Source organism: Coregonus clupeaformis, unplaced genomic scaffold, assembly GCF_020615455.1.
Source record: "Coregonus clupeaformis isolate EN_2021a unplaced genomic scaffold, ASM2061545v1 scaf0094, whole genome shotgun sequence".
NCBI classification, from domain to species: Eukaryota; Metazoa; Chordata; class Actinopteri; order Salmoniformes; family Salmonidae; genus Coregonus; species Coregonus clupeaformis.
Genome location: NW_025533549.1, coordinates 382,770 through 399,218, shown reverse-complemented (window position 1 = coordinate 399,218; position 16,449 = coordinate 382,770). Strand labels below are relative to the sequence as shown.

At 47.2% G+C, this 16,449-nt stretch overlaps 1 protein-coding gene across 1 annotated transcript in view; it reads right to left on the bottom strand.

Moving 5' to 3' along the window:
• The window catches only part of LOC121583498 (collagen alpha-1(I) chain-like), a 79,653-nt gene that overhangs the window by 32,152 nt on the left and 31,052 nt on the right, over positions 1–16,449 (bottom strand). Inside the window, exons 5-6 of the mRNA XM_045213249.1 lie at positions 6,157–6,870; positions 300–344 (exon numbers count right to left, since the gene is read on the bottom strand). Coding sequence (XP_045069184.1) covers positions 300–344; positions 6,157–6,870 — 759 coding nt within the window. The remainder of the gene's footprint in view (positions 1–299; positions 345–6,156; positions 6,871–16,449) is intronic.

Here is a 16,449-nt window from a genome sequence, read left to right as displayed (position 1 = left end):
AAGCTGAAGTCATACAGTCAGTCATATTGGACTGTGAGGGATATCACATTTACAGGAGGACTTGGAGTCAAAGAGAGGCTGAAAAGCTAGGGGTTTATTGCTGTAAACACATTACTTATTATGTAAACTTCAGTCGTAAAAAAAATAGCTGCTCATGCTCTGATCCTAACGCAGTTCCATAATTTACTAAGACAAAGTTAAGGTGCATTCGTATGTGAGGTCAAGCAGACTAACCCATAGGCCATTATGTCATACATTTAAGCCACCTCAAGCCATTCCAAAACATCAGCTCCTCTTACCCTGTCACCTTTAAACCCACGTAAGCCACTGTGACCGGGAAAACCCTGGAGAAAGTAAAAGACAAAAGAAACAGAGAGAGAGAGAGAGAGAGAGAGAGAGAGCAAGAGAGAGAGAGAGAGAGAGAGAGAGAACAGAACATGAGATATTCATTCAAGTTAATTCATAGATGTAGTGGAGTTCAGAGGGACAGACTTCTTAACTTCTCATATAGCTCCTGTATCATACAATCACATGTGAAGTAACCAATGCCCTAGTAAGCTCAAGCACAACAACAAACAACAACACATTGATTAACAGATTAATCCTAAAATCCAAATGAGTGTTGACAAAGAGCCCATGAGGCATCATTTGCATCTACAGCTTAGTAGCGTACTGTTATAAACATTAACTACTAAATGGGTTACAACATCTGCCCTGTCCACTATTAACAGACTGAGACAGGCAGTCAGAAGAGAGCAGCTGACCCCAGTAAAGCTTTCCTTTACCAGGGTTTCCACCTATGAAAGTCAAAAGACTTCCTCCCCACAGTTTAGATGCCCATTAAGCCAGTTAAAAGACAAGCTTTCAGAAGCCTAAAGAACACGGTGATATGGCCATGCGTCTAACCTTGGCACTGCTGCCCTGTGGAAACTGTGGAAGCTGCAAAGCAAACTAACAAACTGGCTTCCTCTTAGTGGGGAGAAATTCCAATACAGTAACATCAACCATCACCAATCAACCACAAGGAATATGGTACAATGCATTCAACACAAAAGAAAACTGAGGTTGATGGTTCTAAATCAAATCAAATCAAATTGAATTGGTCACATACACATATTTAGCAGATGTTATTGCGGGTGTAGCGAAATGCTTGTGTTCCTAGCTCCAACAGTGCAGTAGTATCTAACAATTCACAACAATACGCACAAATCTAAAAGTAAAAGAATGGAATTAAGAAATATATAAATATTAGGACGAGCAATGTCGGAGTGGCATTGACTACAATACAGTAGAATAGAATACAGTATATACATATGAAATGAGTAAATCAGTATTTAAACATTATTAAAGTGACTGTTCTCTCTGCTACCGCACGGCAAGCGGTACCGGAGTGCCAAGTCTAGGTCCAAAAGACTTCTCAACAGCTTCTACCCCCAAGCCATAAGACTCCTGAACAGCTAATCATGGCTACCCGGACTATTTGCACTGCCCCCCCTCCCCATCCTTTTTACGCTGCTGCTACTCTGTTAAGTATTTATGCATAGTCACTTTAACTCTACCCACATGTACATATTACCTCAACTAGCCGGTGCCCCCGCACATTGACTCTGCAACGGTACCCCCCTGTATATATAGCCTCCCTACTGTCACTTTATTTTACTTCTGCTCTTTTTTTCTCAACACTTTTTTTGTTGTTGTTTTATTCTTACTTTTTTTGTTTAAAATAAATGCACTGTTGGTTAAGGGCTGTAAGTAAGCATTTCACTGTAATGTCTGCACCTGTTGTATTCGGCGCATGTGACCAATAAAATTTGATTTGATTTGATTTGATTTAGTGTTCCATTATTAAAGTGACCAGTGATTCCATGTCTATGTATATAGGCAAGCCGGTTCTGGTCTTTTTAGTAAACTATCATACACTGAGTGTACAAATCATCCCTCTCTCTCTCCCTCCCTCTCTCTCTCCCTCTCTCTCTCCCTCTCTACCGCACCTGCTGTCTCGATCTCTGAATGCTCGGGTATGAAAAGCCAACTGACATTTACTCCTGAGATGCTGACCTGTTGCACCCTCTACAACCACTGTGATTATTATTTGACCCTGCTGGTCATCTATGAACATTTGAACATCTTTAAGAACGATCTGGCCTTAATGGCCATGTACTCTTATAATCTCCACCCAGCACAGCCAGAAGAGGGCTGGCCACCCCTCAGAGCCTGGTTCCTCTCTAGGTTTCTTCCTAGGTTCCTGCCTTTCTAGGGAGTTTTTCCTAGCCACAGTGCTTCTACATCTGCATTGAATGCTGTTTGGGGTTTTAGAATGGGTTTCTGTGTAAGCACTTCGTGACATCTGCTGATGTAAAAAGGGCTTTATAAATACATTTGATTGATTGATTAAGAACACTGCTGCACCCCTTTCTGTCCTCAGAACAGCCTCAATTGTTCAGGGCATGGCCTCAAGGTGTCGAAAGCGTTCCACAGGGATGCTGGCCCTTGTTGACTCCAATGCATTCCACAGCTGTGTCAAGTTGGCTGGATGTCCTTTGGGTGGTGGACCATTCTTGATACACACGGGAAACTGTTGAGCATGAAAACCAGGCAGCGCTGTGGTTCTTGACACACTCAAACTGGTGCGCCTGGCACCTACTACCATACCCTGTTCAAAAAAAGACACAAACTGTCACACCCTGGCTCTGGGACTCTATATGTTGAGCCAGGGTGTGTTCATTCTATGTGTTCTGTTTCTTTGTTTGGGTGTTCTAGGGTGGTTATTTCTATGTTTGCCTGTGTGACTCCCAATCAGAGGCAACGAGTGTCAGCTGTCGGCTGGTTGTCTCTGATTGGGAGCCATATTTAACTGTCTGTGTTTCACCTTGTGTTTGTGGGTTTTTGTTCCTTGTCGGTCTTTGTCACCGTGGACTTCACGAGTCGTTTATTGTTTTTGTTTAGTGTGCTTATTATCACTGACGGTAATAAAGTCAATCATGTTCGCTCAACACGCTGCGTATTGGTCTACTTCTCGTCAAGACGATCGTGACAGAAAAACCCACCATACAACGACCAAGCAGCGTGTCCAGGAACACACGCAGGAGGTGACGCTGGTGGATGTCCTCCTCGGTTGGGGGCAGATTACCGAGGAGGAGGCCGTCCGGTACCGGAGGGCTATGAAGGGGGAGACCCAGGCAGGAGAGGAGCAGCGGCGTCAGCAGTGCCATCGTCGGACGGACGAGAGGCACCCCCAATAATTTTTTAGGGGGGGGCACACGGCGTGGGCGACTGGGCAGCAGGAGGCTGCCACAGGGCGAAATAGGAGACGAGGAGAGAAGGCCACCGGGTTACGGGAGCCATTGGCGAGAGGAGGGAAGGAAGTCGTAGAGGCACGGCGAGAGGTACTGAGGTGTATTGCCAGTCCGGTCCGGCCCGTTCCTGATCCCCGTTTAAAGCCAGTGGTGTGTGTTCCCAGTACGGTCCGGCCTGTCCCTGCTCCACGCACCAAGCCTACGGTGTGCGTCGACAGCCCAGCCCGGCCTGTCCCTGCTCCACGCACCAAGCCTACGGTGTGCGTCGCCAGCCCGGTCCGGACTGTTCCTGCCACCCGCACCAAGTCTACGGTGCGCGTCGCCAGCCCGACCCGGCCTGTTCCTGCCACTCGCACCAAACCTACGGTGCGCGTCGACAGCCCAGCCCGGCCTGTTCCCGCTCCACGCACCAAGCCTACGGTGTGCGTCGACAGCCCAGCCCGGCCTGTTCCTGCTCCACGCACCAAACCTACGGTGTGCGTCGCCAGCCCTGTCCGGCCTGTCCCTGCTCCACGCACCAAGCCTACGGTGTGCGTCGTCAGCCCTGCCCGGCCTGTTCCTGCTCCACGCACCAAACCTACGGTGTGCGTCGCCAGCCCTGTCCGGCCTGTCCCTGCTCCACGCACCAAGCCTACGGTGTGCGTCGTCAGCCCTGCCCGGCCTGTTCCTGCTCCACGCACCAAGCCTACGGTGTGCGTCGCCAGCCCTGTCCGGCCTGTCCCTGCTCCACGCACCAAGCCTACGGTGTGCGTCGCCAGCCCTGTCCGGCCTGTCCCTGCTCCACGCACCAAGCCTACGGTGTGCGTCGCCAGCCCAGCCCGGCCTGTCCCTGCTCCACGCACCAAGCCTACGGGGTGCGTCGCCAGCCCTGTCCGGCCTGTCCCTGCTCCACGCACCAAGCCTACGGTGTGCGTCGTCAGCCTGGTCCAGCCCGTTCCTGCCACTCGCACCAAGCCAGGGGTGCGAGTCGTCAGCCTGGTTCAGCCCGCTTCCTGCTACTCGCACCAAGCCCGGGTGCGAGTCGTCAGCCTGGTAAGACCGGTCAGCTGCTCCACAACGGAGCGTAAGCAATCCGCTCCGTCAATGTCCAGTCCAGATCCAGCCAGCGGGGTCAGACCGGACCAGGGGCGCTACGGGGGAATTATGGAAGGGTGGTGGTCAAGGCCGGAGCCAGAACCGCCGCCGAGGAGGTATGCCCACCCGGCCCTCCCCTGTTTTGCTCGTGTTTAGGCGCGGTCGCAGTCCGCGCCTTTAGGGGGGGGTACTGTCACACCCTGGCTCTGGGACTCTATATGTTGAGCCAGGGTGTGTTCATTCTATGTGTTCTGTTTCTTTGTTTGGGTGTTCTAGGGTGGTTATTTCTATGTTTGCCTGTGTGACTCCCAATCAGAGGCAACGAGTGTCAGCTGTCGGCTGGTTGTCTCTGATTGGGAGCCATATTTAACTGTCTGTGTTTCACCTTGTGTTTGTGGGTTTTTGTTCCTTGTCGGTCTTTGTCACCGTGGACTTCACGAGTCGTTTATTGTTTTTGTTTAGTGTGCTTATTATCACTGACGGTAATAAAGTCAATCATGTTCGCTCAACACGCTGCGTATTGGTCTACTTCTCGTCAAGACGATCGTGACACAAACATTTTTGTCTTGCCCATTCACCCTCTGAATGGCACCCATACACAATCCATGTTTCAATTGTCTCAAGACTTTAAAATCCTTATTTAAGCTGTCTCCTCCCCTTCCTTTTTTTTCATACTGGTCCCCCGTGGGAAACGAACCCACAACGCTGGCGTTGCAAACGCCATGCTCTACCAACTGAGCTACACGGGACTACGTGTCATGGAAAGAGCAGGTGTTCCTAATGTTTAGTACACTCAGTGTATATGTCACATCATGTCAGCATGAGTTGGTAAAGCTCCGTTATCACGGAAGATTTACATGCAACAAGGACACAGAAATTCCTCAAATACGTCCATGTCCTTTCTAGTGGTGTCAGCGGCTATAGCCAGACCAGCCTCACCTAACAGTCACAAACACACACACACCTTCCACAGGCCTGACATACAGTGCTATCGCCAGGACATCTAGACCATAAGACCATAGCCTTGCTTTACATGAGAGGGGGCTTAATTACTGCAGCCTTCTCCACTACAGAGCCTTTTACTCCTGGCCAGCAGGACATCTTCCTTCATGTTCTCTACAGCCGGGATAAATCACAGTAATGGTGCCGAGTGATCCCAGGCTTTTACAGCAGCCAGAGAGCCAGGCTGAGGCTCCAGGACCAGGGCCAAACTGTGGGCCAGATGTTGCTCCATCTGGGTATCATCTGGGTCTGGTTCTGGCGGCCCTAAGGGCTTCACGCCCCCTCCACCAATCAAAGAGGCTCGTTGATATGATTGCCGCGACTAATGCAGTGATGAAGGCGTTGACACTTGTGGTGCCATTTGGAGCTGTGGAGTAGCTAATGTGAGGATAAGAACATGAAAGACATCAGGGTCGATCAAGGCTGTTGATTATATTCAGACTGATGCAGAACCTAATGGCCAAACACAGAATAGATTTTCTCATTCGTAATGCTCCACACATTCTTTTATGAACTTTGTTACTTGTATTGAAAAGCGCTATACAAATAAAGTTATTCTTATTCTTCTTCTTCTTCTTCTTCTTCTTCTTCTTATTATGTTAGGTTTGTTCTCTTGTTTACATAACAGCAAGACAACCATCTCTTCTCTAGCATCAATGCTACTAATGAACTGTCCAAAGCAGTAAGCATCACCCTCCATAAACATGACCATTAAACGTTACACAACATGACACATGAGCACTGGCACAGCGAAAAATTTGAGGAAGATGAAGAAGACACTTACATCCTTTCCTGGGGGCCCCATTCTGCCTGGGGGCCCTCTCTGGAGCCTATACATCTGGCCATCAGAGCCCAGAACCAGGTCCCCTTCCCTGTGTACGATGGTCACTGTGCCTGGGCGTTCTGGTCCTCGTTCCACAGTATTAGCCCGGTCAGGGTTTGGGTCAGGCTGGGTGGGGATGTGTGTGGTTGGTCTCCGCTCCTCAGTCACAGCCTCCAAAGGTGGGGCAGGGGGCTCTGAGGTGGGGGCGAGTGCAGTCCGAGAAGGGGTCTGAGGCCCCTCCACCTCCTCTCTCAGCAGGTTAGAGTCTGGGTGCTCCGGGTCCAGGGGGGTCTCTATCTGAGTCTTAACGACGCGGGGAAACTCCACAGAGGGCTTCTTCGGGAAAGACCCAGCGTCCAAATCAATAATGATGTCCTCCGAGGGTTTTGCGGGAAACAGGCCGACGCCCCTCCCTCCGGAGTCTTTCGTCTTCTTGTCCGTGGTGATGTTCTCCTCCAGGAGTTTGGAGGAGGGCTCAGGCTTGCCCTCGTGGCTGTCTTTGGGGCCCTGCCTGCTGGGTTTCCACTGAGGGTTGAGATGTCCCCCCTGGAGGTTTGGATCAGCCAGGTCTGTGTCCTCGTCCACCAAAAAGACGTCCCCTCGTCCCACCGAGCCTTTCTGGCGGGGACCCCATGTCCCATCCCCACGCCGACTCCCACTCTGCCCAAACACATCCTATGGAGACACAACACAAACACAATGAATGTATTGTGGTGCTGAATATCAGTAAATGAGATCATAGGTTAGATGACATATTTCTCAGAGTTTATTTCTTGTTGTTGTTGTGGTGAGCTGTGGAAAGAATTACTTGGAAAAAAAACTATTTAAGAATACAATACACATTATTGACCTATCTATCAATCTGTATTGGTCTTGTTTCTTACCAACAGGGAACTAAGCCAACTGTAAAACAATCCCAAAGCTAGAGTTGACAGCACACTGAACTGCAGTACTACCTGTAGACTAACGTAGTGCCCCATTGACTCCCCTATATGTCTACACCCTCCTCACTCAACCACCACAGTAAAAAAACATCACCTCTTTAGAACTGTAGAGCATGGCGTTTGCAACGCCAGGGTTGTGGGTTCGATTCCCACGGTGGGCCAGTATGAAAAATAAAAAAATAACTGTAAGTCGCTCTGGATAAGAGTGTCTGCTAAATAAATAAAAAATAAAAATAAATAAAATAAAAACTGTGTACCATCTAACTACCTGTAACTGCCCTCAGAGGTCAAAGTTAAAACTCCTCCAATAAAACACGTCCACAACAACCTGAAGTTCCATTCCCCTCCCTCCCAGGGCACATCGCTAGCCCAGGAGAGGGTGTTGGGCCTAGGGGAAAGTGGAGCAGAGAGGGGCCTGCTTGGGTTGTAAATTCTGTTGTACATTCTGTTTGATGACCCTGACGGGCCGCCACAGCGGGGAGCAGTAAAGTTAAGCTGGCCTGGGAGGCATGTGGGGAGCAGCAGCCTGCGTGTGTGTGTGTGTGTGTATGTATGTATGTGTGTGTGCGTGTGTGGACTGGGGGAGGTGGGGAGAGGGTGAGGCAGATAGGGTATTAGGTGTGAAGGTACTGTAGGGTTGTTGTTAAGAGTTGTTTTGTGTCTTGGAGGATTTCTCTGAACCTGGTTGGTCCCATACTTTCAGTGTACAGTAACCTACATTCTACTCATACTACACAATCCAAGGGAGGCTGTGGGGGGCCAGCAAGTGAGGGGCTGAGGTGGGCTGGTACGGGGTGCTCCCCTGCTGGAAACAAAGGTCCTTTCTCCCTCTGCCCGGCCCGCGTGGACTTCTCTCCGATAAGCCGACACTGGATCTGCCCCTGGCAGCTGCCGCCTGCCGGCCCTCCAGCTTATCTACTGTACAGTCTGCCTGATATCCCTCTGACCTACGCCCTGGTAGACTACGCTTACTTGGGGTACCATTACAGTACACACACACGCACACACACACACACACACACACACACACACACACACAGCCAAGTCAGACAGGAGCCAGGGGCACTGAGCTGCTGTAGTAATACTCTGTACCCCACTAGGGGGCAGACAGCACAATGATGCTTTCCATTATGATCCAGCAAGGTCTTGGCAATCTCTAAGTGATGTTTTTCAGTACCTCCTTATGATGGATCTATTAAACCCCATTCCAAAAACCTTCATAGGTAATTCAATACATCTCATTTACATGTTCAGTGCCAAGACAAGATGCCCTATGTGCTCCCTTCACCCAGGGGCCTCTGCAGCAACAGGCTCAAGCAGGCACTGTATGTGTCATCAACAGTAGCGCTTTCAACCAGCGTGCTGAGAAACAATGAGGAAATGTGAACTCAGCACAAACAGAGGAATAGGTGTAGGGTGGAGAGGGCCAGATGTACAGGTGAGTGACAGTTATATAGCATGTTTGTATGGCTGTAGGCTCAGAGCATGGCACTAACAGCCATAACACAAACAGTTTACATAGGACCCATCACTTTGAGAGGATGTTGACAACATAGAATGAATGCGTCTGAGGTCTGGGCTGCATGTCACAATACAACAAATGACTCTTCCTGTTAGTTTGATATGCTTTTTGTTGACCCAGCTGTGCCCACCTGGCACTTCTCCATCACCGGCAGCGAGTGGCACCTTAATTGGGGAGGACGGGCTCATAGTAATGGCTGGAACGGAATATTTGGAACGGTATCGAACAAATCAAACATGTTTTCCATGTGGTTGATGCCATTCCATTCGCTCCATTCCAGCCATTATTATGAGCTGTCCTCCCCTCAGCAGCCTCCTGTGTTCTCCATCATTTGATTTCTTCTACTCTCAGTGGATTTCAGGGAGAAAATGGGAAATTCCTACGAATCATCATAGATGTCAGATCTTTAGAGTGGCACACCTGGGATAGAGACGAATGGTTATTTCTAATTGGGGTGATAGCCCTCCGTCAGCTCCAGTCTCAGTCTGTTCTGGTAGCCTCCATGTCTCTGGGGCTGACAGCACTCCACTCTACAGGCCATCCTGAGAGATCTATGGAGGCCAAACCCACTCACACAACTGCTCCAGGCGTAGGTGCTATCCACACACACACACACGCATGCCCACACAAAGGCCCAAACAAGAAGTTAGGTCGGTAAATCTATCCCAGACACAGGTATGTATGTAGGCAATCTTAAACTGGCTGGGTCTTGCAGCAGGAGGTAGAAAATGTGGCTTGAAAGAAAAACACCACAATGCTTTGGACTTCTCTGATAAGTAAATATTGAAAAACATTTAATTGACACAAATTGGAAACCAGAAAACAATAGCAAGGAAAATGTAATGGAAATAGCAATAAGAATATGGTTGTTGAAAACAATGCTATATTATGTATGAATATAGAGCAGAAAGAAAAAGTACATTACAAAAAGAACAAAGAAACGCTGTCAGCTTTGAGGCTAGAGGACACTGGACAGACTTACTGTACAGACATGATCAAAGAGGATGAACAACATGGATTGAAATATTGAGTGGAAGAGTAACAGTATACTGTAGGCCAACATTTCCACTTCCCAGTAGGAGAGATCTTTCAGAGTACAGGCCAGCTCTTACTCCCAACTCCAACCAATTGAAACAGCCTCAAGTACAACTTCAGAATCAGAGGATTGCTGTAATCGTACTTTTTCAATATGATGTTTTCCTCCTTTTAACATTGCACTGTGTACAAAATGACTGGGATTTTCACATTGTATCACAATTCAATTTCACTCAACATAGGCCTACTTGCCATTTTCATTGGATAGTGCATAGTGCAATGAAACAGAACCTGCCAAGGTTTAACAAATCTCCCCAGTACTTAGTGTTGTAATGTTGAACCTTAACTCAACCAAAGGGGTAATTTAGGTTAATACAGCTCACTGATGACTGTTCTTCTGATCTAAACAACAAAAACCGCCCTGAACCTCTTAGATTTAAAACCTCAAAACCACAAGCAACATTCAGAGTGTGTTAATAACACACAAACATTAAACACACTCTTAAAGACACCTATCATCAAGCTGTCCCGTTGCACAGTCATTTACATGAAACTGAACTCAACTAAAGCATTATCAAGCCCTCTGTAACAGTTATGTTAATGCATTCAGTATGTGGGCATTTCTCTCACATACCAAAGTGACTGAACATATCCTATCTAGGACATAAACATCTCTGGCCCTGTGGTCTAATGTGTTCAGTATGTGGGTATTTCTCTCACATACCAAAGTGACTAAACATATCCTATCTAGGACATAAACATCTATGGTCGTCTTGCCATATTGAGGACCTACTAAAGTGCGCTTAAGGACCCCATGAATAAATCTACATCAATAGCGCATTATCACTCTACACCAACCCAATAGAAACATTTTGATGTTTTTACTTTACTTTACTGACTTTATTGTCCCCATGGGGAAATGTTGTTGCAGTATCATGTACACGTTTAAAGTGGCATTTAAATACTGTAGACAACAAAATTCATAACAGTTACATCCCAATAAAAGAGACTAGCCTGCTGGCCTTACTAGGTCGATAGGAACATTAGCCCGAGCTATTTAGGAGGGATATCACACCTGGCACAAATGATTGTCTAGTTCTGTTTTTCCTGCCGGCTGGTGCCCTATACCTGTACCCAGAGGGGAGTTGTTCAAAGTCCAGGTGAGGCCCTACCTCTTTCCTCTTTGACTTTGGTATCCTTTGTCCCTCCACACAAGCTCCAAGTAAATCTAGTAGCAGGCATCCAAGAACCAAATACCATCCAACATGGTAGTGCATGACTGCATGAGACATGGGGCTCTCTGCTCCCAGTGGATTCACAATATCCCCAGCAACACACACTCACGGTGAGGAGAGGCTGGTCCAACTCAAAGCAGTCACACCCACAGTCCCACACACCTACCGGATACACACCCACACACTGGCACACATTTTAGACAGGGCAATGTATAGCTCTAATCCTGGGTTGTTCCACGAAATTAGTGCCTTTTACAAATATTTTAAGTAGAAATTGTGCACCAATATTGAATTTAAAAATATGTTATATTAAATGAAGTGCCCTTTAATATAGACCACATGGATAATTCAATAAATCAGATTTTTTTATATTAATTTGCTGAAGTACCAAAATTCAGCATTTTAACATGTGCGTCCGTGCACCCTCTGTGACTTCAAGGAAGATTTTAACCCACTTAACCACAAACATTAGGTTTTCACCATCATTGTAAAGCACTTGTTATTTTGTTGCTTTGGCAAAGTCATTTCTGAAGATTATTATTTATTTCATGTGATTATTGATTTGTTTTAAGGAAGAAGAAAAAAACCTGGCCCTTATTTTAAGGGCAACCTTGTTATGTGAACTGAACTCTCATTTTAATATGTCCCTTAAAGAAACATCTAATATTCAAATCACAGTATAAAAGCAGGTGAGCTGGTTCTACTACTTCTGGCCATTTTCTGTTGTTTTTTTTGTGGTGGAAAACTGAGTGGGTCGAGCATAACACATCAACCATGTTACCCATAGATAGACAGGCTAGAAATGTTTTAACAAGTACATTTTTTTTTGTGAAGCTTGCATTCAATTGCCCCTCCCTGTTGCACACAAGTTGGTAGTATGGCAAATGTAAGATGAAATCGTCAACCCTGTTACTTTATTTGGCACTTAATAGGCACTTACTATAGTCATTTTTCACTTAACCTCTTGAGATATATTAAGTTGAACATGTATGTGCTCTTTTTGACAGAATGTTCAAATTAGGTGAAATCATTATTTTTTATATTTTTTATAAGAAGTTACACATCTCAAAAGACACCGAATTGGTGAAACAACCTTCCTACACTCAGAATATCAGTCACCCACACACTCATATTATAGCACACCTTAGCCCTGCTCTACTTGCTTTACAGATTCTGATTCTGCCCAACTTCTCTATGTAAACACGTCTCCAACTGTGTGTGTGTGTGTGTGTGTGTGTGTGTGTGCACGCATTTAAGCATGTGTATTTGTGTCTCTGTGTGCGAGTGTTAATGTTTGCTCGATGAGGGACACAAAAACCAAAACCTCAACCATGTCCAACAATGTACACCTAAAATACATGGGATCTCATGCAATACATGTGTTCTAAACCCTGAATGAAGCCTGTGTCTACAACATGACTCACTCTAACCAAGGCTTACCAAGTTAGATTGAGGGTGAAAGTAAACATCTGATTATGGACATCCATTGGCACAACAATTGAAACGGCGGTTTCATGGACAACCAAGTGTCTCCACTTGAGTGAATCCCCTAACAAACTCCAAGCCAGAGCTGAGGGGAAGACAAGGAGGCTCAGGATCAGATGTAAGGGAATCCCCACTGTTTTCAGACATGCATGGTTCTGTCTGGTCGACCCTAGGAACGTGGATGGGGGTTCGAGGAGGAGGGAAGCCACAGAACCCACATGGATTACATGCTCTGGAGCAAGAAAACTCTCCCTAAACCACAGTTGAAAGCAGAAGATGGTAACATTTAGTGGAGAATCTCAGAGGTTCAATTGATTTATATGAGGGGGAGGAAGACGAGACCTACAGCGCACTGAATCATAGGCCATAACATAGCGGGGACATTCCCTAACACAGGAAGAATTACTTCATGTATATGGGAACAAAGAAGAACCACACTAATGCAACAATAAGCCATTTTACAGCATGAGAGGGGGGTTGAGTTGGGGCGACAGTCCCGCTTGGGGATTCTCTGAGACTGTGGGTGTATGAGTAGGGGGTCAGTGGTTCCCTTCCATCACATCCCAGCCTTCCCAACTAGCTAATAGCTTTCAGAGAGCTCTACTGTCTCCTATAGGATATTATTCCCCATAAAACACTGGTCTGGTGCAGAGCTGTGGCTGAGTGGTAACACTTCCCAGTCTCCATATGTGACTCCCCGCTGGAGATCAGGGTTCAGTCGACCCTTCTAACTTTCTCTCCTCATCTGCATCCTCTTGTAATATCTACTATGTCTGAATAAAGCTTGAATGAAAAAAGAGTACTGGTAAGGGACATGTGGACTGTTTAATGTATTGCATTGTTGAGGGAGCTGGCACACAAGCAGTTTGATGCACATTTTATACTGGCTGTAAACTGTATACGTGACAAATACAATTTGATTTGATTTGGCTATCCTACAAACCCACCACTCAGCCTACCTTTGGAACTCCAAGACACAGGTATGGTTGGGTGTGAGAGGTGGAGGGAGTGGGAAAAAGAGAGGGACAGGGGGAAAGAAAGGTTAAGGCACTGACGTAGCACTAGTTGACATCTCAGCATCGCTTTGCATTTACTGTATGTGATTTATCCTCGGTGCCTAAATTACAGTCTCAAAGAGCATAATTATAAGTTAAAGCGCTCTGGGGCTCAGGGCACTGATGACAGGCTAACATTGCTGAGGGACAGAGCGATAGAAACAAAGCAGGGCTGCCTCCTCCTTCTCCTCTCCTCCTTCTTCATCTCCCTTGCTCCTCCATCTCCTCCCCCCTTGCCCAACACCTACTCCACTTTCTCCTCTCTTCCATGACACATACACTATGAACACTCTCTGTCTCTGTCATTTCCCTACTACAGACTGGAGCCAGTCTAGAAGCATTCAGCCTATTGTTTATCACAAGGGTACCCACTGGGTACACACTAGTTGAATCAACGTTGTTTCCACTTCATTTCAATGAAATTACGTTGAACCAATGTGGAATAGACGTTGAATTGATGTCTGTGTCCAGTGATTCAATATTTTCTAACTGAAACCTTTGGCTGTAGAATGAAATGTAAATGTTACATTATACATAATCTTCCTGTTGAGGAAACAAACAGTGCATATAATTCAGAAGTCTAAATCCTAAAACCGTTTTACAGCAAACATAAAGTAGTTTCCCCTCTTGCTGTGTTTGTTATTTACTAGAGGGGTTTGGGGGTGGGGGTGAGTGCCCTGTGGCTTGCCTCTTCAAACTCTCAAATAAATAGTGCCCAACGGAGAGATGGGGTGCGTCCCAAATGCCATCATATTCCCTACTATATATAGTGCACTAAATATAAAATATGGTGCCATGGGATGCATCTGTGTGATCTCCAAACTCCTAATTAACACAGAGTTCTGGGAACCTCCGTATCTCATCAAACTCAACATGGATGGGGGATTGTTTCATACTTTAATGAATTGAGTGAGTGAAAGATGTGTTCCCTCCTTTCTTTATATGAGAGCTCTTGATGTTGGATGGAGGTTTGCTCTGACTTGCTCTGGCTGCTGTGTCATCTATTCTTCCATACCAGGGGTTCTATAGGGCATCAGAGATGGAATACACTAAGAAAGAAAAAAGGTTTTCCAGATGTTGTGTTAGCCTCTCTAACCTCCTTCTAACTTCCGGTGCCACCTGCGAAAGGATGTCCGAAGGGAGCTAGCCTGCCGGGACAGCACGTTGTCTTTCAATCAACTGGTAGATATGGCCATCCGGTTGGACAACCTGCAGGCTTCTAGAGGATGTCCTGGAAAGGGCCTGCCCGTTTCACCCCCCCGTATTCCAGTCCTTTGTAAACGAGGTGTTTCGTTTACACTACACTGCTTGGTCGCAGTGTAGTGGTCTACATCGATAACATTCTGGTGTATTCCGCTACGTGCGCCGAGCATGTGTCCCTGGTTCGCAAAGTGCTGGGCCGACTGTTGAAACATGACATTTATGCCAAGCCAGAAAAGTGTCTGTTTTTCCAACAGTCCGTCTCCTTCCTCGGATACCGCATTACCACTTCAGGTGTAGAGATGGAGGGAGATAGGGATAGGCGCTGTCCAAGCTCCGCCCCTGTGACTTCTTTTCCAAGAAGCTCAGCCCGGCATAGCAGAACTACAACGTTGGTGATCAGGAGCTGTTGGCTGTTGACTTCCTTACTGATCTTCCCCTCTCTTAGGGTAACACCACCATCCTGGTCATTGTGGACCGCTTTTCAAAAGCCTGCCGCCTCCTTCCTCTGCCCGGTCTCCCCAAAGCCCTGCAGACTGCGGAGGCCCTGTTTACTCACGTCTTCCAGCACTACGGGGTACCAGAGGATATAGTGTCTGTGGGTAGGTTCCTGCGGTCATACTGCCAGGACCGGCCGGGGGAGTGGTCGGTGTTCTTGCCATGGGCCGAATATGCCCAGAACTCTCTCCGCCACTCCTCCACTAACCTAACGCCATTTCAATGTGTTTTAGTTTATCAGCCGGTTTTGGCAGTGAGGCCCCGGTCTTTGCACCGGGTGATCAGGTCTGGCTCTCGACCCGGAATATGCCCCTCCGCCTGCCCTGCCGGAAGCTGAGCCCGGGTTTGTGGGGCCGTTCAAAGTCCTGAGGAGAATAAACGAGGTTACCTATAGGTTATTACTCCCGCCAGATTATCGTATTAACCCCTGGTTCCATGTGTCTCTCCTCAGGCAGGTGGTGGCTGGTCCGCTCCAGGAGTCTGAGGTGCAGGAGGTCCCTCCGCCCCCTCTGGACATCAAGGGGGCCCCGGCGTACTCCGTCCGTCCCATCCTGGATTTGAGGCATCGGGTGGGGGGCCTTCAGCACCTCGTGGAGTGGGAGGGGTACGGTCCGGAAGAGCGGTGCTGGGTCCCAGTGAGGGATATCCACCGTCGCCATTCGGCTCAACCTGCTCCGCGTTTTGCAACTGTTTGGACTAATGATTACACTCTAGATCAGCTAGACGCAGGCAAGAGTGTGCAATGCGGTATTGAATGTTTGTGTCACACATTGATTACTCCAATTTGTCTCTCGACCTGTGCATCTACGATATAAATGTTAATTTGTAGGCTAGGTTGTAGAAACCTCATGATGGGTATAGGGCAAATTCGAGTATCATGTAGTAGCCTAAACCTATTGATGTTACATTGAGCTGGGTGAATGGAATATGAATGACAGTCATCCAATATGCTGTAATAGAAATAAGGCCATGCTCATAGAAAAAAATAAATCCTCCCTAATCTTAAACGGCACCAACCGCCACTGGTATACATGTACATGGTAGCCCAAACAGCCCCTGTCTGAGAGTTGGCTGATCTTTCAGCACCAGAAAAAGGGTAGGTAGGGTGGAGAGGTACAGATAATTACCCTTATTATATCATAGGCTTCATCATGACAGCTCCGATGCAGTCGTAAAGCAAAAGCAGACAACCACTTAATCATCCCATCAGAGGCCAAGAACAGCCAGAGGAGAACAAGGAGAACAAGAACAGCCAACAGATACACACTGTACTGTACACA